Source organism: Macaca mulatta, chromosome 1 (genome assembly GCF_049350105.2).
Source record: "Macaca mulatta isolate MMU2019108-1 chromosome 1, T2T-MMU8v2.0, whole genome shotgun sequence".
Classification (NCBI taxonomy): domain Eukaryota; kingdom Metazoa; phylum Chordata; class Mammalia; order Primates; family Cercopithecidae; genus Macaca; species Macaca mulatta.
The window spans coordinates 217,123,377-217,150,608 of record NC_133406.1 but is presented as its reverse complement, the minus strand read 5'-3'; the positions used below and the strand labels follow the sequence as shown (position 1 = coordinate 217,150,608).

The 27,232-nt window shown below is 46.0% G+C and overlaps 1 protein-coding gene and 1 pseudogene across 4 annotated transcripts; one reads left to right on the top strand and one right to left on the bottom strand.

The window, feature by feature from the left end:
* LOC144335247 (B-cell CLL/lymphoma 7 protein family member C pseudogene) overlaps nt 1-27,232 on the top strand; it is a 369,536-nt pseudogene that overhangs the window by 298,735 nt on the left and 43,569 nt on the right.
* On the bottom strand, nt 1,757-27,232 carry FUCA1 (alpha-L-fucosidase 1). 4 transcript variants are annotated; one of them, XM_077969970.1, is made up of 8 exons: nt 26,801-27,232; nt 23,795-23,929; nt 21,556-21,693; nt 17,658-17,763; nt 12,492-12,715; nt 6,678-6,894; nt 3,465-3,564; nt 1,757-3,246 (listed from the first exon to the last, which is right to left on the bottom strand). In XM_077969970.1, exons 1-7 carry the CDS (start codon nt 27,190-27,192, stop codon nt 3,493-3,495), a joined length of 1,284 nt encoding a protein of 427 aa, XP_077826096.1. In that variant the 5' UTR covers nt 27,193-27,232; the 3' UTR covers nt 1,757-3,246; nt 3,465-3,492. The 4 variants fall into 4 exon arrangements, with proteins under 4 accessions (XP_077826096.1, XP_077826082.1, XP_014986419.3 ...); XM_077969956.1 differs by having other exon boundaries at nt 1,757-3,275; nt 3,438-3,564; nt 6,678-6,868; nt 12,515-12,715; XM_015130933.3 differs by having other exon boundaries at nt 6,678-6,868; nt 12,515-12,715.

Genomic DNA, 27,232 nt, shown 5'->3' with positions numbered 1-27,232 from the left:
GGGTCAAGAAACCTCCAAAAGGTCTGAGAGAGGCCATCTGGCACCATCTTGTCGCCCTTGCATCCCCTTCCTTTGGGAAATGGAAGTTGGAAACTTGGGGCCGTTGCAGCTGCAATGGTTGGGTGCTTCTTGCACAACTCTTGCTAATTTCATTTTAGTTACTTTATATCTTTTGTTATGATAAATGGAATATTTTCACTGTACTAGCTTCTGGACTGTAGAAATGCAATTGATTTTTGTTTCTGATCCAACAACTTGCCAAAGTATCTCATTAATTCTAACGATTCATTTCTATATTATTCAAAGTTTTCTATGTGGAGTTTCATCACCTGGGAACAATGACAGTTTGGTTTCATCCTTGCTGCTCCTTATATCCCTTTACTTCTTTTGCTTTCTAAATTTTATTTATTTATTTAGAGACGGGGTCTTGATCTGTCACCCAAGCTGGAGTCCAGTGGTGTGACTGATCTCAGCTCACTGCAGCCTTGACCTCGCAGGCTCAAGCAATCCTCCTACCTAAGCCTTCCAAATAGCTGAGACTACAGGTGTGCACCACCACGCCTGGCTACTTTTTGTATTTTTTGTAGAGGTGGGGTTTTGCTATGTTGCCCAGGCTGGTCTGGAACTCCCGAACTCAAGAAATCCACCCACCTCTCCTTCCCAAAGTGTTAGGATTACAAGGGTGAGCCACTGTACCTGGCCTTCATTTCAGCCTTCTTTTTTTTTTTTTTTTTTTGGAGACGGAGTCTCGCTCTCTCCCCCTGGCTGCAGTGCAGTGGCGCGATCTCAGCTCACTGCAAGCTCCGCCTCCTGGGTTCCTGCCATTCTCCTGCCTCAGCCTCCCAAGTAGCTGGGACTACAGGTGCCGCCACCTCGCCCGGCTAGTTTTTTGTATTTTTAGTAGAGACGGGGTTTCACCGTGGTCTCGATCTCCTGACCTTGTGATCCGCCCGCCTCGGCCTCCCAAAGTGCTGGGATTACAGGCGTGAGCCACCGCGCCCGGCCTCAGCCTTCTTTTTAACATAAACATTTAATGCTATATTTTCCTGAGGTGCTTTTATTTTTAAAGCTAATTTTTTTTTTTTTTTTAGGCCGGGCGCGGTGGCTCAAGCCTGTAATCCCAGCACTTTGGGAGGCCGAGACGGGCGGATCACGAGGTCAGGAGATCGAGAGACCATCCCGGCTAACACGGTGAAACCCCGTCTCTACTAAAAAATACAAAAAAACTAGCCGGGCGAGGTGGCGGGCGCCTGTAGTCCCAGCTACTCGGGAGGCTGAGGCAGGAGAATGGCGTAAACCCGGAGGCGGAGCTTGCAGTGAGCTGAGATCCGGCCACTGCACTCCAGCCTGGGTGACAGAGCAAGACTCCGTCTCAAAAAAAAAAAAAAAAAAAAGCTACATCTTATAAGGTTCAATATATAATTCCCCAAATGGTGCCTTCTTTGGTCAATGTTTTTTTTTTTTTTTTTTAGAAGTGTGCATGAAGTTGCTTTAAGATTGTGAAGAACCATACCAGCAATATTATCATCAACTTGCTCTCTAACTCTGGGCAGAAAGCGATCTAATTAAAATTGGCCGTGCTAATCTACTTACACTAATGTGTACTTTTCTCTTTCACAACCAGGCTTCATTTGCCTCACCAGAACTACATATTTGGAATTGTTTATATCTCATGGCACAATCCATAAATTTATGAATCAGTAACACAACGAGTTATTTAGTGTATTTTAAAATTTAGTTTTTTTTCTTCTCCAAGTTTTTGTTATTGTTCTTTAATTATATTGTAGACACACTAAATAGCTTATATGATGCTGCTTCTTTGGTATTTGAGATTTGCAAATGTTCCATACGTGCTTGAGAAAAACATATATTCTTTAAATGTTGGGTAAAGATTTCTAAATATATCTACTTGGCTGGGTGTGGTGGCTCACACCTGTAATCCCAGCACTCTGGGAGGCTGTGAGGTAGGTGGATCACTTGAGCCCAGGAGTTCAAGACCAGCCTGGGCAACATGGTGAAACCCCATCTCTACAAAAAAAAAAGAATTAGCTGGGCATGGTGGCGTGTGCCTATAGTCCCAGCTACTTGGGAGGCTGAGGAGGGAGGATCACTTGAACCCAGGAGGTGGAGGTTGCAGTGAGCCGAGATCATACCACTGTACTCCAGCCTGAGCAACAGAGCAAGACTCTGCCTCAAAACAAAACAAAACAAGATTTCTAGACATATCTATTAAGGAAAAATGAAATAGAAAACTTGATTAGATCTATAACAAAGAGGCTGAACTGGTAGTCAACTCAGAAGAATGGTATTAGAAGTGAGAAGCAGAAAAAACACAGGAATTACATTTTTTTTGTTCAGCGTTAAGGAGATTTTGCAAGATTAAAAAAAAAAAACCACACAAATCAGAAACTGATCATAAAGCTGTAAGCAGTCTAAGTTGAAACTAGGAAAAGAAAGCTATCCCATGTTTTTTTGGTAGAAATGATGTGATGCATACATTTTTTTATTTGATCATATTTAAAAAGACAGAGCAGAATCACATTCATTTTCTTAATAGTATCACTGTAAACATAGCGAATTTTGTTTGGTGCTCTTAGATTGCTCTGGAAATTTCTGAAGAGTTGACCATAACAGCTTGGTTAGCCTTTTCCTTTCCCCCAAGGCTCTCCTGCCCTTTGCATAGTGTTGGTGACAACCGATGCTAACTAAATAGCATGTGGCTGAGCTTGCCAAATCCTTTCCACCTCCTCCCATAGGCAACAGGGTGACTTGGCTGAAAGGTATTGAGTAAGCAAGTAGGTTATCAGAGAACAGAGGGAAGATTCCATTGTAGATAATTTCAAATATTAGAATTGATGAACTCAGAGTTTAACTGCTCAGTCCCTTCTTCTGCTGACCTGATACAGATATAATCGCAATGGATCTCAGATCTTTGGTCCATTAAGACATCGGGGTAACGTACTCAGTTCCTTTGATTAAAATGTGTTGGAAAAGCCATCTCTGGGTGGAGAAGACAAGTTCGTTGATTATAGTGATGGTATTATAAGAGGAAAACTGAAGCAGCAAAACAGCAGGCAGCGCCTCTTTCTTCTTGCACTCAAATGATTACTTCACTCCCGTCAGCTTTATAGTCCAAGCAAACTCTGCAGGAACAGCAGAGGGTGGCAACTGGGGCAGAGAGATGAGGAGACCTTTATCTGGATCTGTGGACCACTTCAGATCTCCTTGAATTCCCAGCATCATTATCTGCAGAAAACAAAAGGGAATGAAACCAACTGGTAATGCACTAATGAGTAGAGAATACAGGCTGACTATGGTGGGAAACGGCCATGCTGGGCCAGGGCAGGAAAGCCAGTCTAAAAGAGGTATGAATATGGGAGAAACCTGGCAGGGAAGGAAGAAAGGATGAATCTGCTAATTCCTTTACAGAAAGTTACATCTTAGGACTGACTGAGCCTCCTTACCTTCGTAGTTGAGGTAGTTATGGGAGATTCAAGGTTTAAGACTCCATTTTCTGGCCAATGCAGAAAAATGGCATAAACAGCTGATCCCTTTGAGGTATACCTGGGAAAACAGAAACAACACTGTCAAAGATACCTGGCTTGTTATCCTGATATACAACTTTATGCATTCCCTTTTAATGTTAATTTTAATTTTTTTTTCTTTTGAGACAAAGTCTCACTCTGTTGCCCAGGCTGGAGTGCAATGGTATGATCTTGGCTCACTGCAATCTCTGCCTCCTGGGTTCAAGCAATTCTTGTGCCTCAGCCTCCCGAGTCACTGGATTACAGGTGTGCGCCACCATGCCTGGCTAACTTTTGTATTTTTAGTAGAGATGGCATTTTGCTATGTTGAACAGGCTGGTCTTAAACTCTTGGCCTCAAGTGATCCACCTGCATCGGCCTCCCAAAGTGCTGGGATTACAGGTATGAGCCATTGCACCTGGCTCCTTATTTTTTTATTTTTTTTTGAGTCAGAGCCTCACTCTTGTCCAGGGTGAAGTATGGTGGTACAATCTTGGCTCATTGCAACCTTCACCTCTCAGGTTCAAGCAATTCTCCTGCCTCAGCCTCCTGAGTAACTGCGATTACAGGTGCCTGCCACCATGCCCAGCTAATTTTTGTATTTTTAGTAAAGACGGGGTTTCACCACGTTGGCCAGGCTGGTCTTGAACTCCTGACCTCAGGTGATCCACCCACCTTGGCCTCCCAAAGTGTTGGGATTACAAGCGTGAGCCACTGTGCCTGGCCGAATTTCTCTTTTTTAGTGATGGAGTCTTGCTGTGTTGCCCAGGCTGGTCTCAAACTCCTAGGCTCAAGTGATCCTCCCACCTTGGCATTCGAAAGTGCTGGGATTATAGGTGTGAACCACTGCACAAGGCCACTTATTCGCCTTTCAATTATCTACCAAATCCCAGTCCTTGAGTCTGTCACTGCTAATAGGGAGCACCAATAACTCACTACCAATGAAGGTCTGCAGGAAGGAGGCAGTTTATACAACTCTATCTGGTGATATCTTCCATTTTCCCTGCCAATTGGGTCAAGTTGTCTTTAAAAATTAACTCCTACACCAGTTACTTCAAATAAATGAGGCCATTTACCTTATTATTCAAATCTCTTTTCTATTCCAAATCCATGTGAAAATAGCAGAGACTATAACAAGGACAAGATATGCAATGAAGACAGATTTGTTGTTCAGAGATTTCTTTCTTTTTTTTTTTTTTTTTTTCTGAGACCGCACCTGGCCTGTTCTGAAATTTCACTATCTTTAGAGAAGAGGATGAAAGGCCGGGCGCGGTGGCTCAAGCCTGTAATCCCAGCACTTTGGGAGGCCGAGACGGGCGGATCACAAGGTCAGGAGATCGAGACCAGCCTGGCTAATACGGTGAAACCCCGTCTCTACTAAAAAATACAAAAAACTAGCCGGGTGAGGTGGCGGGCGCCTGTAGTCCCAGCTACTCGGGAGGCTGAGGCAGGAGAATGGCATAGACCCGGGAGGCGGAGCTTGCAGTGAGCTGAGATGCGGCCACTGCACTCCAGCCTGGGCGACAGAGTGAGACTCCGTCTCAAAAAAAAAAAAAAAAAAAAAAAAAAAAAAAAAGAGAAGAGGATGAAAATCACTACTATGGTTTGAATGTGTCTCCCAAATCTCATGTGTTGGAAACTTAATCTCCAAATTCATATGTTGATAGTACAGTATTTAGAGGTGAGGCCTTTGGGGAGTAATTAGGATCAGATAAGGTGATCAGGGTAGGGCCCCATGATGGGACTGATGGCTTTATAAGAGGAAGAGAGACCTGAGTGGACATGCCCACTCTTGTCCCCAACCATGTCATAATGTAGCAGGAAGGCCCTCACCAGATGCTGGTGCTATGCTCTTGAACTTCCCAGCCTCCAGAACTGTGAGCTAAATAGACCTCTATTCTTTAAAAATTATCCAGTGTAAGCCAGGTGCAGTGGCTCATGCCTGTAATCCAAGCACTTTGAGAGGCAGAGGCGGGTGGATCACGTGAGGCCAGGAGTTCGAGACCAGCCTGGCCAACGCGGTGAAACCCCGTCTCTACTAAAAATACAAAAATTAGTTGGGCATGGTGGTGGGTGCCTGTAATCCCAGCTGCTTCGGAGGCTGAAGCAGGAGAAGTGCTTGAACCCGGGAGGCAGAAGTTGCAGTGAGCTGAGATTGTGCCACTGTACTCCAATCTGGGCAACAGAGTGAGACTGTCTAAAAATAAAATAAAATAAAATAAAATAAAAATCCAGGCCGGGCGCGGTGGCTCAAGCCTGTAATCCCAGCACTTTGGGAGGCCGAGACGGGCGGATCACGAGGTCAGGAGATCGAGACCATCCTGGGTAACACAGTGAAACCCCGTCTCTACTAAAAATACAAAAACTTAGCCGGGCGAGGTGGCAGGCGCCTGTAGTCCCAGCTACTCGGGAGGCTGAGGCAGGAGAATGGCGTGAACCCGGGAGGCGGAGCTTGCAGTGAGCTGAGATCCGGCCACTGCACTCCAGCCTGGGTGACAGAGCGAGACTCCGTCTCAAAAAAAAAAAATTAAAAAAAAAAAAAAAATCCAGCCTGTGGGATTCAGTTATAGCAACAGAAAACAGACTAAGACAACCACTAAACAGAAACTCATCCAAAACAGAGGGATTAATGGAGGGATTAGATCCAGAGACCTAAGCTCTCTGGTATAATACAAGCAGTTCCCTTTAATCGAACACTTAGTTTGTGCCTGGCACTCATCTCATTTAATCCTCACAACAACACTATAAAGTATCGTCACTCCATTCTGCAGTGGAAAAAAATGGGACCCAAGATCAAATAACTAGATCCCGAAGTCCAAGTATGAATGGAAAGAATTTAGAATGGGGCCCTGTGCAACCCAAGCATTCGTTATTACTATTTTTAGGGGGCAGGGTAATAATCTCAATAAATTGACGGATGCTTTGTTGCTCCTTCCCTTTTCACCAAACCCACTCTCTCCCCTCACTGGTCAAAGATAACCCAGTAGCCTAAGACATAATTCAAATGGGGCACAAATTTTATGGGAAAATGACAGCTTTTGGATTTTCTCAAGGCAACTTCCAGCCTGGCTTGTAACATTGTGGACCCAAGGAGATACCAGTTCCAGATGGGGCACCATCCTGTTCTTACACACAACAGAAGACGAGACTCACCATACAGATGTTGTGTTCTTTTCCCATTGCACCCGCCACGGTTTGGAGGCATAGATGGCCTCTCCGTTGATGCTCAGCCATTTCCCAAGAGCAAGAAGTCTTTCTTGGAAGATGGGAACAATCAATCCATCTTTGGTTGGTCCAATGTTCAGAAGATAGTTGCCTCCCAAACTGACTGTCTGAACCAGTTCCTGGAGAGAACAGACACAGTGAAAGTCTAGCTAGGAAAGCCAAGTCTGGCATCATGCTTAAAACAGACAGTAGAGGCCGGGCGCGGTGGCTCAAGCCTGTAATCCCAGCACTTTGGGAGGCCGAGACGGGCGGATCACGAGGTCAGAAGATCGAGACCATCCTGGTTAACACGGTGAAACCTCGTCTCTACTAAAAAAAATACAAAAAACTAGCCGGGCGAGGTGGCGGGCGCCTGTAGTCCCAGCTACTCGGGAGGCTGAGGCAGGAGAATGGCGTAAACCCGGGAGGCGGAGCTTGCAGTGAGCTGAGATCCGGCCACTGCACTCCAGCCTGGGCGACAGAGCGAGACTCCGTCTCAAAAAAAAAAAAAAAAAACAGACAGTAGGAGAAGAGAAAGAATCTAGGGTACAATGTTTGGTAAATATCCTCTGCTGTTTTAAATTTTTTTTTTTTTTTTTTTGAGCCAGAGTTTCACTCTTGTCGCCCAGACTGGAGTGCAATGGCGTGATCTCGGCTCACTGCAACCTCCACCTCCCTGGTTCAAGCAATTCTCCTGCCTCAGCCTCCTGAGTAGCTGGAATTACAGGCATGCGCCACCATACCCAGCTAATATTGTCATATTTTTAGTAGAGACAGAGTTTCACCATGTTGGCCAGGGCAATCTCAAAACTCCTGACCTCAGGTGATCTACCTGCCTCGGCCTCCCACAGTGCTGGGATCACAGGCACGAGTCACCACACCTGAGCTAAAAATTCTCTCTCTATATATATTTTTGTCACTATAAAAGCAGGTTAGGCTCATGTGAATAAACTGAAAAATCATGCTATAAGATGGATAATTACATTAACTCGAATTTCAGGGAGTGGCCATGGAGCACTTCCTGTGATACTGTACTTCTCATGGTGCTGGGTGAGTGGGAAGGGTCATGCCCCAGAAACGTGAGGTGTGGGCAGGGAAGCTGAGAATTTCAGGACATTATGCATTGGGTTATATAAATGCACATGCTGCCCCTTTGGGAAAACTGCTATAAAGAGATACGTTCTTTTTTTTTTTTTTTTTTGAGACGGAGTCTTGCTCTGTCTCCCAGGCTAGAGTGCAGTAGCATGATCTCGGCTCACTGCAACCTCTACCTCCTGTGTTCAAGTGATTCTCCTGCCTCAGCCTCCCGAGTAGCTGGGTCTACAAGCATGCACCACCATGGCTGGTTAATTTCTGTATTTTTAGTAGAGATGGGGTTTCACTATGTTGGCCAGGCTGGTCTTGAACTCCTGACTTTGTGATCTGCCTGCCTCACCCTCCCAAAGTGCTGGGATTACAGGTGTGAGCCGCCACGCCCAGCCAAGACATACATTCTTTACGGCTTCTGGAGTGGGATTCGGGTGTGTGTGTTTTTACTGTGACCTTAAACAGGTATTATACATATCCAGGCAGCTCAGAAAAACTAAGGTTATATAGACTGGGCGCAGTGGCTCACACCTGTAATCCCAGCACTTTGGGAGGCTGAGGCGGGCGGATCATGAGGTCAGAAGATCGAGACCATCCTGGCTAACACAGTGAAACACCATCTCTACTAAAAATACAAAAAATTAGCCAGGCTGGTGGCAGGTGCCTGTAGTCCCAGCTACTCAGAAGGCTGAGGCAGGAGAATGGTGTGAACCCAGGAGGCGGAGCTTGCAGTAATCCGAGATCGTGCCACTGCACTCCAGCCTGAGCGACAGAGCAAGACTCTGTCTCAAAAAAAAAAAAAAAAGAAAGAAACTAAGGTTATATAGAGAAAATTTTAAATTCATTATAGAAAATTTGAAGAATTCAGCCAGGCGTGGTGGCTCACGTCTGTAATCCCAGCACTTTGAGAGTCCGAAGCAGGTGGATTACCTGAGGTCAGGAGTTTGAGACCAGCCTGGCCAACATGGTAAAGCCCTGTCTCTACTAAAAATACAAAATAGCGGCCGGGCACGGTGGCTCACGCCTGTAATCCCAGCACTTTGGGAGGCCGAGGCGGGCGGATCACAAGGTCAGGAGATCGAGACCACGGTGAAACCCCGTCTCTACTAAAAATACAAAAAATTAGCCGGGCGCGGTGGCGGGCGCCTGTAGTCCCAGCTACTCAGGAGGCTGAGGCAGGAGAATGGCGTAAACCCAGGAGGCAGAGCTAGCAGTGAGCCGAGATCGCGCCACTGCACTCCAGCCTGGGCGACAGAGCGAGACTCCGTCTCAAAAAACAAAAAACAAAAAACAAAAAACAAAAAAAAAAATACAAAATAGCTGGGCACAGTGGTGGGCACCTGTAGTCCCAGCTACTTGGGAGGCTGAGGCAAGATAATCACTTGAACCCAGGAGGTGGAGGTTGTAGTGAGATGAGATCATGCCATTGCACTCTAGCCCGGGCAACAAAAGCGAAATTCCATCTCAAAAAAAAAAAAAGGAATTTAAAGAATTAATTGTAAGAATTCATTTACAGTACTCCAAGTGACACTACACCATTAACTTTTGATGTCTTCTTCCAGTCTTTTTCCTATGTAGTTAACTTTATAGAGTTGTAATAATATGTAACTTATCTATTTATTTATTTATTAAAAATTTTTTTTGGCCGGGCGTGGTGGCCCAAGCCTGTAATCCCAGCAGTTTGGGAGGCGAGACGGGTGGATCACTAGGTCAGGAGATCAAGACCATCCTGGCTAACACAGTGAAACCCCATCTCTACTAAAAAAAAAATTACAAAAAACTAGCCGGCTGAGGTGGCGGGTGCCTGTAGTCCCAGCTACTCGGGAGGCTGAGGCAGGAGAATGGTGTAAACCCAGGAGGCGGAGCTTGCAGTGAGCTGAGATTGCGCCATTGCACTCCAGCCTGGGCGACAGAGCGAGACTCTGTCAACAGGCATGCGCCACCATGACCGGCTAATTTTTTTGGATTTTTTAGTAGAGACGGGGCTTTACCATATTGGCCAGGCTGGTCTCCAACTCCTGACCTTGTGATCCGCCCTCCTTGGCCTCCCAAAGTGCTGGGATTACAGGCGTGAGCCACCGTGCCCAGCTACTTATTTTTATTTTTATTTTTATTTTTTATTTTATTTTATTTTATTTTTTGAGATGGAGTCTGGCTCTGTCGCCCAGGCTGGAGTGCAGTGGCCGGATCTCAGCTCACTGAAAGCTCCGCCTCCCGGGTTTTACGCCATTCTCCTGCCTCAGCCTCCCGAGTAGCTGGGACTACAGGTGCCCGCCACCTCGCATGGCTAGTTTTTTTGTATTTTTTAGTAGAGACGGGGTTTCACCGTGTTAGCCAGGATGGTCTCGATCTCCTGACCTTGTGATCCGCCCGTCTCGGCCTCCCAAAGTGCTGGGATTACAGGCTTGAGCCACCGCGCCCGGCCAATTTTTATTTTTTAAAATAGAGATGGGGTCTCACTACATTGGTTAGGCTGGATTTGAACTCCTGCCCTCAAGCAATCCTCTTGCCTTGGCCTCCCAAACTGTTGGGATTACAAGTGTGAGCCACCACCATGCCCAGCCCATACGTAACTTTATGGAAAAAAAATATATAATAATAGAGACGGGGCCGGGCACGGTGGCTCAAGCCTGTAATCCCAGCACTTTGGGAGGCCGAGATGGGCGGATCACGAGGTCAGGAGATCGAGACCATCCTGGCTAACACGGTGAAACCCCGTCTCTACTAAGAAATACAAAAAATAGCCGGGCGAGGTGGCAGCGCCTGTAGTCCCAGCTACTCGGGAGGCTGAGGCAGGAGAATGGCGTGAACCCGGGAGGCGGAGCTTGCAGTGAGCTGAGATCCGGCCACTGCACTCCAGCCTGGGCTACAGAGCGAGACTCCGTCTCAAAAAAAAAAAAAAAAAAAAAAAAAAAAAAATAGAGATGGGACCTTTCTATGTCGGCCAGGCTGGTCTTGAACTCCTGGCCTCAAAGGATCCTCCCACCTTGGCCTGATAAAGTATTGGCATTACAGGTGTGAGCCACTGTGCCCAGAGCCAATATGTAACTTTTTTTTTCACTCAGTGCTCTAAGCATTAACCCATATTAAATTTGTCAACATTTTTATGGTTACCAGGAGTTTGAGACCAGCCTGGCCAACATGAAGAAACCCCATCTCTCCTAAAAACACAAAAATAAGCTGGGCATGGTGGCATGTGCCTGTATTCCCAGGTATTCGGGAGGCTGAGGCAGGAGAATCGCTTGAACCCGGGAGGCGGAGGTTGCAGCAGGCCGAGATCGCACCACTGTACTCTAGCCTGGGTGACAGAGTGAAATTTGGTCACACATACATACATACATATATACATACATACAAATAATCCTGGAAGGACTTCTGCACAACTTTCTTGTGTAATTCCAATTATTTCCTTGGACAGTTTCTGTTAGTCTATTCAATGTCCTTAAAAGCATTCTATTGGCCGGGTGCGGTGGCTCAAGCCTGTAATCCCAGCACTTTGGGAGGCCAAGGCGGGCGGATCACGAGGTTGGGAGATTGAGACCATCCTGGCTAACACGGTGAAACCCCGTCTCTACTAAAAAATTTAAAAAAAAAAAAAAAACTAGCCGGGAGAGGTGGCGGGCGCCTGTAGTCCCAGCTACTCGGGAGGCTGAGGCAGGAGAATGGCGTAAACCCGGGAGGCGGAGCTTTCAGTGAGCTGAGATCCGGCCACTGCACTCCAGCCTGGGCGACTGAGCGAGACTTCGTCTCAAAAAAAAAAAAAAAGGGTTCTATTGATCTGCACTTCTATCCAGAGTGCTTCCATTGCATTTACATAAAAAAGATGGTTTTGCAGCCATAAAAAAGCATGAATCCATGTCCTTTGCAAGGATATGGATGAAGCTGGACATCACTCTTACATAAAAAAACCGGGTTTGCAGCCATAAAAAAGAATGAGTTCATGTCCTTTGCAGGGACATGGATGAAGCTGGAAACCACTGTTCTCAGCAAACTAACACAGGAACAGAAAACCAAACATCGCATGTTTTCACTCATAAGTGGGAGCTGAACAATGAGAACACATGGACACAGGGCGGGGAACATCACACACCAGGGCCTGTTGGAGTGTGGGGGGCTAGGGAAGGGAGAGCATTAGGACAAATACCTAATGCATGCGGGGCTTAAAACCCAGACAACGGGTTGATAGTTTGCAGCAAACCATCACGGCACATGTATACCTATGTAACTAACCTGCACACTCTGCACACGTATCCCAGAACTTAAAGTAAAATTTAAAAAAAGAGAGAAAAAAAATAATTACAATCAATCATATAGTATGTTAGAAAGTAATAATAATAATTTAAAAAGCTGGTTTGAGATCCATAGTTAAAAAATAATGAACTCAGGCCAGGTGCCGTGGCTCATGCCTGTAATCCAGTGCTTTGGGAAGCTGAGGCTAGAAGATCTCTTGAGGCCAGGAGTTTGAGACCAGCCTGGGCAACACAGCAAGACCCTGTCTCTACAAAAAATTTAAAAAGTAGCTGGATGTAGAGGTACATACCTGTAATTCTAGCTACTCAGGAGGCTGAGGTGGGAGGATCACTCGAGCCCCAGAAGTTTGAGGTTACAGTGAGGTATGATCGTGCCATTGCACTATTGCCTGCATGACAGAGCAAGACCCCATTTCATTAAAAAAACAAAAAACTCAAAGGTGCTCTTACCGAAATGATTTCAGATTCTTCTGTAACATCAGACATTGCCATGTCACGACGATAGCCCCAGGAAAACTTGTCAATGCTGGTGCACATCTCCCACTTGTGATCTGGCAAGCTCTGTGGCTTGAATTTATCTTCACAGTTATAGTATCCTCCATGGTGACAGGAACAGTTCTGACCCCATCGGTCATTTACTACCACCTCATCCTAAGAAGGGAAAGAATACTTGGTCATGAGGAGTAAAACCACTTGACTTCTTTATGTAATGCACTTTGGTAAGGCTCTATTTGAAAGCAAGAAAGTTAGTCTAGAGCAGTGGTTCTCAACTGGGGGCAATTTTGCTCTGGAGGGGACATTTGGTAAGTCTAGAGACATTTTTGACTGTCATAACTGGGGTGGTACGCCATCTAGTGGGTAGAGACCAGGGATGCTACTAAACATCCTACAATGCACAGGATAGCCCCCATAGCAAACAAATATTCAGCCCTAAATGTCAACAGTACTGAGGCAGAGATACATGTCAGGGCTGGGAGAGCCTGCTTTAAAGATCATCTGGTAAACCACTTATTCTATAAGAAGAGAAATGGGCCAGGCACGGTGGCTCACGCCTGTAATCCCAGCACTTTGGGAGGCCGAGGTGGGTGGATCATGAGGTCAGGAGATCGAGAGCATCTTGGCTAACACAGTGAAACCCCATCTCTACTAAAAATACAAAAAATTAGCCGGGTGTGGCGGCGGGCACCTGTAGTCCCAGCTACTCAGGAGGCTGAGGCAGGAGAATGGCGTAAACCCGGGAGGCAGAGTTTGCAGTGAGCCAAGATCGCGCCACTGCACTCCAACCTGGGTGACAGAGCGAGACTCCGTCTCAAAAAAAAAAGAAGAGAAATGGACAGGAGAGGACCTGCCTGGGACCATGCCCCTAGGCAGTTTTAAAAGCTGGAACTACAAATCAGGTATCTGAACCCATGGCAGGCTGTTTTCCAACTATATAATCCCAACCTTACCTAGGTAAAGGAAAGCCAATCCCACTCAAAAAAAAAAAAAAAAAAGGTTTAGCTGAAGAATGACAAATCATACATGGAATATCTTAATGTAAATGTTAAATATGGCAGCATATTTTATAACAGGGTGGCCAATACAAGATAAATTTGGGAGGCCGAGGCAGGCAGATCATGAGGTCAGGAGATCGAGACCATCCTGGCTAACATGGTGAAACCCCGTTTCTACTAAAAATACAAAAAATTAGCTGGGCATGGTAGCATGTGCCTTTAGTCCCAGCTACTCAGGAGGCTGAGGCAGGAGAATCGCAGGAACCCAGGAGGCAGAGATTGCAGTGAGCCGAGATTGTGCCGCTGCACTCCAGCCTGGGCGACAGAGCAAGACTCTGTCTCAAAAACAAAAACAAAAACAAATGAAACCTGAAACCATGTTCAACTCATCATGGCAAAAGGAGATTAAATAAAAGTTTTAAATTCCCATTTCTTGCCTGTTTTAGAGTCATTTGCATTGGTATGGAAGTTTCTCCTAAGGAAGCTAGTTAAGTGCCAAAGAGAAATAGAAGAATAGTCATTATTTGTAACTAGTTCAATCCAATGTCTGGGCATCATGGGGTCACAGAATTGAAACGGACAACACAAGATCAATTCAAGAACAGGTATGTAAAAGCCATTTCAGAGAAAAATGGGGTATTAACAATCCTAATTCTTCATTCAACACCTACCCATCCATTTATTCAATAGGTATTTACTCAACAACTACCATGAGGCTCACACTGTGGGCAGATTATTGGGTCTCCAGGGTGAATAAAACAGAGGTCTTGCCCTCAACCATCCAGCAGATACTAGCAGAGGAGAAATATGTGGACAATTACAATATGACATCATATCAGAGTTTATTACCTGGTTACAAGATTATCGAGGGCTTTGAGGTTCATAGCTGGCTCCACGACCTAGTAGTCAAGGGGTCTTAGGCAGGTAACTTTACCTTTTAAGTCTAGTTACCTTATCTATAAAAACAAACAAAACCAACCAAACAAACAAAATCCAAAAGCAAATATCACCCACCTCACAGGGGTTTGAGAGGGAGAGATAAAAGTGACAGTGTACCCAGACTCTGGCACAGAGTGAGTAAAGGTCGCTCCTCGCCACACCTCCCCTTTCTCAGAGTCCTCAGGTGATATGAATGCTCCCTGTACACTCAGCCCGTCAACGACAGACACAGCCATGCACTCCTTCATCCCACAGAAGCTAATGCAGTACCCTCCACTTTGGCATTCGAGCCAGTTGTCTATGGATTGTGGAGACCTAAGGACATACTTCTACTGGTCACCCTATAATGTACTTCATTTGTATGTCTGTCTTTCTCTTCAGACTAGTTCTCTAAAGGCAGAAACCATTCATTCAGCATTTCCAGGGCTTAGCATGTGGCATGCTACAGCACCGGTTCTCAATAAATCCTGGTAGAAATGAAGGAGAACCTACAGTCCCCATATGTCTGCAAAGCTAGTGTGAAGATGGGTTGACACACAGTCACATAGAAGGTCCTGGTTGCTGAGGAATTATCGTTTAAGAGAGGCCGGTGGGGAGCGGTGGCTCATGCCTATAATCCCAGCACTTTGGGAGGCCGAGGCAGGTGGAGTACAAGGTCAAGAGCTCAAGATCACTCTGGCCAACATGGTGAAACCCCATCTCTACTAAAAATACAAAAAATTAGCCAGGTGTGGTGGTGTGCGCCTGTAATCCCAGCTATTCGGGAGGCTGAGCCAGGAGAATCGTGTGAACCCAGGAGGCGGAGGTTGCAGTGAGCCGAGATCATGTCATTGTACTCACTCCAGCCTGAGCAACAGTGTGAGACTCCATCTCAAAAAAAAAAAAAAAAAAGAGGCCAAAAAGGCTCAGGCTGTCTAGCTAGTCATGCTTTTTAAATGGCACTGGGGTTGATCTTTTCTTCCCTTTTCCAATCCTGCACCTTTGGCTAATTGTTTTTCCTTCTATGGTACTCCTTAAGCACAAACACTAGACTGTAACTTCACATAGCAAGCGACCTGGCTCCAGGGGTATACACCCTGAATATATACATAGACGCCATTTCAGAGACAAATGGGGTATTAACAATCTGAATTATTGGTTCAACACCCACCTACTTATCCTATTTATTCGGCAACTACCATGAGGCTCACACTGTGGCAGACACTGGGTTTCCAAGGTGAATAAAACAGAGTTCTTGCCCTCAACAATCCAGCAGAGACTAGCAGAGACAGATATGCAGACAATTACGATATGACATCACATCAGAGTTCATTACCCAGGGATGCACCGCACATCTGGGACGTCGTAAACATTCATCAAGTTCCAGAACACCACTTTTTTTTTTTTTTTTTTTTTTTTTTTTTGAGATGGAGATTCGCTCTGTCACCCAGGCTGGAGTGCAGTGGCACGATCTCTGCTCACTGCAACCTCTACCTCCTGGGTTCAAGGAATTCTCTGCCTCAGCCTCCTGAGTAGCTGGGATTACAGGCACCCACCACCACGCCTGACTAATTTTTGTGTTTTCAGTAGAGACGGGGTTTCACCATCTTGGCCAGGCTGGTCTTGAACTCCTGACCTCGTGATCCACCAGTCCCGGCCTCCCAAAGTGCTGGGATTACGGGGGTGAGCCACCACTCCCGGCCTCAGAAAACCACTCTTAATCTGTCTCTGTGCATCATATAGAATCTGTTTTTTTCTTTCTTCCCATTTTCTGAGCTTAGTAATAGAGACCCAATAAGACCCTTAGACATTTATGAACTACCAAGGTACCTCAATATAAACTGGATTTACACTTAAGATTTTTCTTTTAAATCCACAACAAATCTAGAACATGTACAATTTTGAAATTTGCTATAGTGAAGATTGGGGTTTCTGCTACTTTGCAAGTACACTAAAATACAAACTGTAAATGGGCAGCCATTATGCACTGCCTAATAGTGTTGATTATAGGGAGGGGTACTGGGTAGGCCACATTCTCCCAAGGATTTGCATATAAGGGAAGTGAGTGTGCCCCCTGAGAGTTAAACTATAAAATCAACATAGAGTAGTTGGGATTGCAGACATTTGCATTTTATTCCTACCATTTAATTTTGTATGTTTTGCATATATGTTTTCTTTATTTTTTTGGAGACAGGGTTTTGCTCAGTCACCCAGGCTGGAGTACAATGGCACGATCTAGGTTCATTATAGCTTTGACCTCTTGGGCTCAAGCGATCCTCCCACATCACTCTCCCGAGTAGCTGGGACTACTCATCTGTGCCACCACACCCAGTTAATTTTGTTTTTTTATAGAGACGAGGTCTCACTATGTTGCCCAGGCTGGTCTCGAACTCCTGGGCTCAAGTCATCTGCTTGCTTTGGCCTCCCAAAGTGCTGGGATTATAGGCATGAGCTGCTGCGCTTGGCCTTTATGTCTTTTATATGTTTTCTTTATATTTTATTATACATTTTAATATATTTTTGGTGATTTTCTCATTTATAACATTTGCTTAATAGAGTTTATTTTCTCTGTAGTGGTCTGGGAATTGTAATTACTATTTTTAGTCTACTATGTAAATTTACCATTGTTTAAACCTATAATGTCAAAGTTAAGAACTAAAGGAGAATGCCGGGCATGGTGGCTCATGCCTGTAATCCCAGCACTTTGGGAGGCCAAGGTGAGTGGATCACCAGAGGTCAGGGGCTCGAGAACAGCCTGGCCAACATGGTGAAACCCTGCCTCTACTAAAAACACAAAAATCAGCTGGACAGGGTGGCGGGCGCTTGTAATCTCAGCTACTCAGAGGGCTGAGGCAGAAGAATCACTTGAACCTGGGAGGCAGAGGTTACAGTGAGCGGAGACCACGCCACTGCACTCCAACCTGTGCAACAGAGTAAGACTCTGTCTCAATTAAAAAAAAAAAAAAAAGAACTAAATGAGAAGAAAGCTTATACTCTAAGGGAGCCAGGGAAGATTAAAGGAGAAACTTTAACATCCATTAAGTGCCCCAGTCCCTACTGCCCCCATGTTGATATTCCTGTTTATTATTGCTCCTGCTGCTGTTGTCTACTCCAGAGTTTGGCTCCTTGTACTTTCTTTCTTCATAGGAGATAAATAAGAAAGAAGTCATATAATCACATACCTTGACGGGGCTATCATTGTAGAGCCAGGAAAGAAAATTTGTGGAGTTCCAGTAAGTATCAGGACATTCCCACTCCCCATCAGACCAGATCAGATCAGGTTTATAGCTGGAAGACATGTGATCAGGACAGAGCTTATTATCTATGTTCACAGTAAAATCTTATGGACCTTTTTTTTTTTAGAGATGGGATCTTGCTATGTTGCCCAGGCTTGAGTCCCGCAGCTATCAACAGGTACGATCATAGTGCACAATAGCCCAGATTCCTGGGCTCAAGCGATCCTCCTGCCTCAGCCTCCTGAGTAGCTGGGTCTACAGGTGCACACCACTGCACTTGACTTGTGGACTGATTTTTGCAATAAATATTTTAAAATTAATTTTCCTCCATTTTGAAAGTATGTGGCATAAAAATTATCACAGTGCAGAGGATGTGGAAAACTGAAAAGATTTGCTAATAAAACCACTGTTTAAAACAAACACAGCATTTTGGTATATTTCCTCCCGATCTTTTCCTTTCTTCCTTTTCTTTGAGACAGTGTCTTGCTTTGTCCCCCAGGCTGGAGTGCAGTGCTGTGATCTCGGCTCACTGCAACCTTCACCTGCTGGGTTCAAGTGATTCTCATGCTTCAGCCACCCAAGTAGCTGGGATTACAGGTGTGCACCACCATGTGTGGCTAATTTTTGTATTTTCAGTACAGACAGTGTTTTGTCATCTTGGCCAGGCTGGTTTTGAACTCTTGGCATCAAGTGATCCACCTGCCTTGGCTTCTCAAAGTGCTGGGATTTCAGGCACGAGTCACTACGCCTGCCCTAATCTTTTCTTTTTTTTTTTTTTTTTTTTGAGACGGAGTCTCGCTCTGTCGCCCAGGCTGGAGTGCTGTGGCCGGATCTCAGCTCACTGCAAGCTCCGCCTCCCGGGTTCCCGCCATTCTCCTGCCTCAGCCTCCCGAGTAGCTGGGACTACAGGCGCCTGCCACCTCGCCCGGCTAGTTTTTTGTATTTTTTAGTAGAGACGGGGTTTCACCGTGTTAGCCAGGATGGTCTCGATCTCCTGACCTCGTGATCCACCCGTCTCGGCCTCCCAAAGTGCTGGGATTACAGGCTTGAGCCACCGCGCCCGGCCCCTAATCTTTTTCTTTATGCCATTTTAGAAAATGGAGGTGTAGGCCGGGCGCGGTGGCTCAAGCCTGTAATCCCAGCACTTTGGGAGGCCGAGACGGGCAGATCACGAGGTCAGGAGATCGAGACCATCCTGGCTAACACGGTGAAACCCCGTCTCTACAAAAAAAAAAAAAAAAAAAAAAAAAATACAAAAAACTAGCTGGGCGAGGTGGCGGGTGCCTGTAGTCCCAGCTACACGGGAGGCTGAGGCAGGAGAATGGCGCGTAAACCTGGGAGGCGGGGCTTGCAGTGAGCTGAGATCCGGCCACTGCACTCCAGCCCGGGCAACAGAGCAGGACTCCGTCTCAAAAAAAAAAAAGAAAATGGAGGTGTAATCAGCATACAAACAATTTGGTTTCCTTTCAGCAACTAATTCCAGTTAAGAATGGTGTTTCAAGGAAGCAAAGTAAACAAAATGGTGCTTCAGGACTATAAGACTAGGATTTGCTTTGAAGATGTTTTAAGAGTTTGAACTATTTGTAAAATGCATTTTTGTGGATAATTACCAAAGTCTGTACTATAAAGGATTTATGGAATCCATTGCAGCCCCATTTGTACTTTAGCATATTATTACTCTGAGCCCTATAAGGCATGCATATTGTGTGTGTGTATAAATAGATACATATGTGTATACCTATATGGTAAGCATTATTCTCATTTGAGCAGCAAGAACTTGATGCTCAGCAGGGCAATTTGTTTTAGTTGACAAGGCTTGTAAGTAACAGGAGCTGGAACTCAAATACAAATCTGCCTGATACCAAACTGTCCACTGTACTCCATAATTAGCAGGTAAACTCTAGGAAGATCACTAAGTGGCAAGATATAACACAGATGGTCTGTGATTTACTCTGTACAAGAAATTGTACTAGGCAATTTAAACTCATTACCTCATTAGTTCTCATGATTCTATGATATATTATTATCCCCATTTCACAGATAGAGAAACCAAGATCTTGAAAGATAAGTAGTTTGTTCAAGGCAACACAGCCAAGTATGAAAAAAGAATGGGAGGCCGGGCACGGTGGCTCAAGCCTGTAATCTCAGCACTTTGGGAGGCCGAGGCGGGTGGATCACGAGGTCAGGAGATCGAGACCATCCTGGCTAACATGGTGAAACCCCGTCTCTACTAAAAATACAAAAAACTAGCCGGGCGTGGTGGCGGGCGCCTGTAGTCCCAGCTACTCGGAGGCTGAGGCGGGAGAATGGCGTGAACCCGGGAGGCGGAGCTTGCAGTGAGCCGAGATCGCGCCACTGCACTCCAGCCTGGGTGACACAGCGAGACTCCGTCTCAAAAAAAAAAAAAAAAAAAAAAAGAATGGGGATTTCAGATTCAGTGATGTCTAAATCCATGCCTCTGATGGTCTCTTACAACTGTTACTATTTCCTTAAGAGAAGTCATCTGTATAGAATCTGAATATAAGGTAATTTTTCTTTTCTTTCCTTTTTTTTTGAGACAAAGTTTTCCTCTGTAGCCCAGGCTGAAGTACAGTAGCACTATCTCAGCTCACTGCAACTGCCTCCCAGGTTCCAGAGATTCTCCTGCCTCAGCCTCCTGAGTAGCTGGGACTACAGGACTGCACCAGCACACCTGGCCAAATTTTGTATTTTTAGTAGAGGTGAGGTTTCACCTGGCTGGCCAGGCTGGTCTCGAACTCCTGACTTCAAGTGATCCACCTGCCTCGGCTTCCCAAAATGTTGGGATTACAGGTGTCAGCCACCGCGCCTGGCTAAAGGTGATTTTCCTTTGCTCTAAAGTGAGGGTCCAGGCAGCTGCCTCTGAAGCTTTAAGGGTCTACTGTCCTCTATGAGTCCCCAGGCTCGAGAAAGGCAAACGGGGGTAAAACATAGTGAAGTCTAGTGGCAAATCCCTAAGTGAAAGTGATCATTTAAAGAATAATGGTAATAATAACAACACCCTTTGTACCAGGCACCGTGACAGATACATTTCACATACTATTCTGAGCCCTACAAAGAAGGCATTATTATCCCCACTTTTCAGAGTGAGAATCAAGCTCAGGAGAGTGTTCTATTTAAGGTGTGTAACAGAAGCCAGAATTCAAACACAAATCTGCCTGATGCCAAACCACCCCCTTCTCCAGGGTCCTGACACAGGGAAAATGGCATGTAAGAAGGGAATTAAAAAAAAAAAAAAAAGAATAAAAAAAAAAAAAAAAGAAGGGAATTAAAATTTTGACTTTCTACCATCCTGGGTTTTGTGTGACTGTTTCAATGTATAAGGCAATATGACCACATGACAGAAGTTCTGAAAAGCAGGAGGAAAGAACATATTTTGTCTTAATACAACCACCACTTTTTTTTTTTTTTTTGAGACAGAGTCTCACTCTGTTGCCAGGCTGGAGTGCAGTGGCAAGATCTCGGCTCACTGAAAGCTCCACCTCCCAGGTTCACGCCATTCTCCTGCCTCAGGTTCCCAAGTAGCTGGGACTAAAGGTGCCCACAACCACGCCCAGCTGGTTTTTATTTTTTTAAAGATGGGGTTTCACAGTGTTAGCCAGGATGGTCTCGATCTCGTGACCTTGTGATCCGTCCACCTCAGCCTCCCAAAGTGCTAGGATTACAGGCATGAGTCACCATGCCCGGCCACAACCACCACTTTTTATTATTTTGATGTCTTTTAGATTTTTTTCATACCTATCCCTCCTCCACTTTAACAGCACCCTATTGGAAGCTCTGATTTCACTGATAAAAGTCGTAGGGCCAAAATATTTCTGTGTCTTACCTGATAACAAGGTCGTACAGCTCTGGCATTGTTTTTGCACCGACAAAATACTGCGTTTTGAAGCCATTTTTCTTATCAAGTAGATAGAGTGGATGGAACCACTCTAAGAGTGAGTGGTATAGTCCATAGCGGATGTTCCTTAAACAGAAAAACAGAACGACAACTGTCATTAAGCATAGAACAAATAATTTGTTTTAAGGAAAATCAGTTCTAGCATTTTTTCATCTCATTGAGACTCACTCATAAGAGCATGTAGAGAGGGATGGGATTCAAAACCATTTTCTTAAATTATTCACCATTCACTTAAGCAAAATAAGGTTTACTGTGTTTTTGATTATACACATAACTACCTTTTATACATAAATATCTTAACAACAAAATGTTATTTAAACCATCTTTTATCGTTTAAGTCAATTATCCCAATAGTGTATAGTCCTGCCAGGCATGGTGGCTCATGCCTGTAATCCCAGCACTTTGGGAGGCTGAGGTGGGAGGATCCCTTGAGTCCATGAGTTTGAGACTAGCCTGGGCAACATAGTGAGACCTTGTCTCCACAAAAAAATTAAAAAATTAGCCGAGTGTGGTGGTGCGAGCCTGTAGTCCCAGCTACTTGGGAGGCTAAAGTGGGAGGGTGGTTTGAGCCCAGGAGGTAGAGATTGCGGTGAGCTGAGATTGTGCCACTGGAGTCTAGCAAAGGCAACAGAGTGAGGCTCTGTCTCAAAACAAAAACAAAACAAAACAAAAAAGCATATAGTCCTATTTTTAAAAAATGTCTTCCCTGTCAATCATAAAATTTCATATTTAAAGAAACTGGAAAATAGAAAATAAAATATCCAAAGTACTCGTACTCAGAAACAATCATTAGTAACATTTTCCACACAGTTGAAATGAATATAGGTTTATTGTTTTATTTATCTAAGATTTACTAATAGTTCTTAACATACACGAAATGAAATGTGGTTGATGACCTAATTTCATACTCAATAAAGCTTGCTTTGGGTTAAGAATGGTGAGTGTTACAAAAACCTTACGATGCAAGAAACAATGGCACAGATAAAAAACAACTGAAGTATTTCATCATATGACCCACGGACTAAATAAAGGTGGTAAAAATCGTGACTCCTAAAGTCCATGTCTAATCAACATCTCAGAGTTTTACAGCAGGACTATAAGCAAAGCACAGTGCTGAGAAACAAACTGAGCAGGTGACAGGAGTCAGCAAACTCTTTTTTTCTTCGAGACGGAGTCTCACTCTGTCACCCAGGTTGGAGCGCGGTGGTGTGATCTCAGCTCACTGCAACCTCCACCTCCCGGGTTCAAGCGATTCTCCTACCTAGCCTCCTGAGTAGCTGGGATTACAGGCAAACGCCACCACGTCCGGCTAATTTTTGTATTTTTAGTAGAGACAGGGTTTCGCCATATTGGTCAGGTTGGTCTTGAACTCCTGACCTTGTGATTCGCTTGCCTCTGCCTCCCAAAGTGCTGGGATTACAGGTGTGAGTCACCACACCCGACCAGCAAACTCTTTTTTTTTTTTGAGACTGAGTCTCGCTCTGTCACCTAGACTGGAGTGCAGTGGCCGGATCTCAGCTCACTGCAAGCTCCGCCTCCCGGGTTTACGCCATTCTCCTGCCTCAGCCTCCGGAGTAGCTGGGACTACAGGCGTCCGCCACCACGCCCGGCTAGTTTTTCGTATTTTTTTTAGTAGAGACGGGGTTTCACTGGGTTAGCCAGGATGGTCTCGATCTCCTGACCTCATGATCTGCCTGTCTCAGCCTCCCAAAGTGCTAGGATTACAGGCTTGAGCCACCGTGCACAGTCAGCAAACTCTTAAAGGTTCAGGTAGTATTTTAGGTTTTGCAAGTCATTTGGTCTCTTATCTCAGCTCTCCAATTGTAACTTGAAAGCCATCATAGACAGTGCACAAATGAATAGGCATGGCTGTGTTCCAATCAAACTTTACGATTTATACACTCAGCCTACTCCTCAAACAGAACATCAAGTAGCATTGTGTTTTGGTTATCCTTCATCTAACCAAATATGGCCATGAACTTCTCTAATGGTGTCCCCTTTGGTCACGTGAAAACTGTGAAGCATCAAACACTGCTAATTCAAAGGCCAGAAGCCCTTCCGGCTACTTGCTAAATGCAAACCTAGAAAACACACGAGAGTAGAGAAGATACAGAACTCTTGACAGCCAGATCCAGAGATGACAGGGTAACCATCCCTAGACACCCACCTCTTCCGGAGAGCTGTTCCCAATTCACCAACCAAATCCCGATGAGGCCCCACATCCTTGGAGTTCCAGTTCCAAGACACAGGACTCGGCCAGTTTGTGAAGCCTTCATGATGCTTTGTCGTCAAAACTACATACCTGTGGACAGCAAAACCACATGAGCAAAGGAAGTGGGCAGTGAACTTGCATGAACTTGCCAGGCACGCCTGAGGCTTTTTAAATGGCTGAAAGAACTTGACCACAACAAATGTACTTGTACCAGTGACTATATTAGTGATATCCAGGAAGCTGCTGCAGTCACAATTCCCCTTGGGCATTGCTCCAGGAATGGAAGCAGATTTGAGGAAGTCCCAACCCTCAGTCCCCAGCGAAGGAGGAGGCCCAGACGGAAGGAAGAAGTAGGTAAGGGAAAAGAAGTGCACCTTAGCTCTGTGATTCTTCAACACTTCTGGTAGGAATGATTAACTTTCTTTCACTCTTTGCCCTGAAGGAGAAAGATCTCTACTGGAAATGGCAGATGACAGAAAACTAAGCCATTTGCTGGCCAGGCATGGTGGCTCACACTTATAATCCCAGCACTTTGGGAGGCCAAGGTGGGCGGTTTACCTGAGGTCAGGGGTTCAATCTGGCCAACATGGCGAAAACCCATCTCTACTAAAAATACAAAAATTAGCTGGGTATGGTGGTGTGTGCCTGTAGTCCCAGGTACTTGAGAGGCTGGAGCACAAGAATTACTTGAGCCTGGGAGACGGAGGTTGCAGTGAGCAGAGATCGTGCAATTGTACTCCAGCCTGGGCTACAGAGCAAAACTGTTTCAAAACAACAACAACAAATAAGAAAACAGAAAACTAAGCTGTTTGGTTTACCAAGCCTATATAAATTGCCTCTCATTTATTATAGAGGTAACAAAAGACCCAATAACTGGGAGAAAAGGCAAGTGTTGAAATAACAACCAAATCACTCAATATTTAATTTGCTTTTATGGCAGAAAAACAGCTAATACCTGCACTTTATGATTCAATCACTGGCCAGAGAGGGAACTCCAGGACTTGAAGGACCAAGTCCTTTTAGGCTCTGGGGGCACATTCCTCTCTGTAGTGTATTCTTCTTTAAAAATTTTTACAATCCTTTAAAATTGTAAAAACCATTCTCACTTCATGGGCCTTAAAAAACTGGCAGAGTCTGGGCGCGGTGGCTCACGCCTGCAATCCCAGCACTTTGGGAGGCCGAGGCAGGCAGATCACAAGGTCAGGAGTTCGAGACCAGCCTGGCCAACATGGTGAAACCCGTCTCCACTAAAAATACAAAAATTAGCTGGGTGTAGTGGTGCGTGCCTGTGATCTCAGCTACTCAGGAGGCTGAGGCAGGAGAACTGCTTGAACCGGGACCCAGGAGGCGGAGGCTGCAGTGAGCCAAGATCACGCCATTGCACTCCAGCCTGGGCAACAAGAGTGAAACTGTCTCCAAAAAAACAAAACAGGCCGGGCGCGGTGGCTCACGCCTGTAATCCCAGCACTTTGGGAGGCTGAGGCAAGCGGATCACGAGGTCAGGAGATCGAGACCATCCTGGTGAACACTGTCTCTACTAAAAATACAAAAAAATTAGCCGGGCGTGGTGGTGGGCGCCTGTAGTCATAGCTACTCGGGAGGCTGAGGCAGGAGAATGGCATGAATCCGGGGGGTGGAGCTTGCACTGAGCAGAGATCGCACCACTGCACTCCAGCCTGGGCGACAGAGCGAGACTCCATCTCAAAAAACAAACAGAAAACCAAAAAACAAAACAAACAAACAAACAAACAAAAATGGCAGAGGACCAATCCCGCTGACCAGTTTGCAGACCCTGGTGCAGTGTAAACAACCTTGATGTCATGAGACTTGCAGTCTAGGACATTGTATTTCTTCCTCTCTTTGGGCCAGTCACCTCATCCATGAAATAAAAGGCAGAGAAAGAGGCTATCTCCCAGATTTTAATTTTTCTCAATGATAAGTTATGGATCTCTAAGGTCCTAGGAGACAAACACGTCCTCTGCTTAATCAAGTCTTATACTCCCATACATTTAATGGCAAACACTAAATGCCAGTTATAATTTCTGTTTTGTACAAGAGAATCCAAAGTTCAAGAGAAAGGAAAACCCGGAAGATAGCTTAGGAACCAAGATAAGAATGGAAGACTGCTCTAAGCCAGGGGCTGGGGAAACCTCCCCGCCTCCATTCTTACTCTTCTCCAACCCACTTCTCTCCCAGCAGCCGAATGAATCTTTCTAGAAGCTGAGAGTAACCACTCCCTGACTTAACACCTGGAAATACAGGGCTCTCAGGGCTCACTCCTTCAGGATAAGCCCCTGCCTTGACAACTTCATGGGTCCTGGTCTCCCCTTATCCCCACCCCAGCGCTCTCTACTCTGTTGTCTGAACCAGCCACCCCCAAGTTCCAACAGTTCTCAGAGTCAAACCTTTCTTGGGCACTTCCTAGGTACAAGCGATTGAGAGGAGCAAATGAATGACTATCTGTACTGTTGCCCAAATACACTGCACACCAGAACTCCCCTCTCTTTCCCTCTTAGAGACGTTAGGACTGAAAGGAAAGGATACAACCCCTTTCTATAACCATAGAAGAGGCTGCAGGGAGGCTGAAGTGACTTGTCCAGGTTCACAGTTGAATTAGAACCAGGCTCCACACCACTGATTTGAAACCCTGGAGTCCTGATAGGGCTGTCAATCTGAAAGGGACATCAGTGGCCTAACTCAGCCCTCTCGGTGCACAGGTGTAGATACCCAGGGCTTCTCAGTCCGCCATCTCCCGAAACTTCATTTATCAGTCCCCAGCCAGACGCACCTCCTCCTCCTCATCAGGTGTGTCACGCTCACTCTTGCGGCCGCAGGAGGCCACACGCGGGTCCCGGGGTCATGGGGGCTACCGGCAGCTGCGCGCCCCGGCTGGCCGCCCACCCCACCTCCTGTCTGCCACCCGAGCGGGGAAGGGGCGCCGCCCCCAGGGACCACACTCACTTGGCGCCCGCGGCCTGGAAGAGGTCGGCCCACTCCTCCGGGTGGAAGAAGCGCGCGGTAAACTGCGGCCCGAAGTCGGCGTAGCTGAAGCCGGGCGGGTAGTTGTCGCGCATGAAGCGCTGGTACTGCGGCCGCCCCTCGCCCTGCCAGTTCCACCAGAACCACTCGCTGCCCCAGGCGGGCACCGAGAACACGCCCCAGTGGATGAACACCCCGAACTTGGCTTCGTCGAACCAGGACGGCAGCGGCCTAGAATCCAGGCTCGGCCAGTCCGGGGTGTAGCGGCGCAGAGGCTGGGCCCGACGCACCGACTCGGTCGCTCCGAGGAGGAGGAGCAGCAGCAGCCACAGCGCGGCACCCGCCGGCCGCCACCTCTCCCCCGGAGCCCGCATTGCTGCCCGGAGGCGACGCGGCCCACTCTTAATGCGCAGG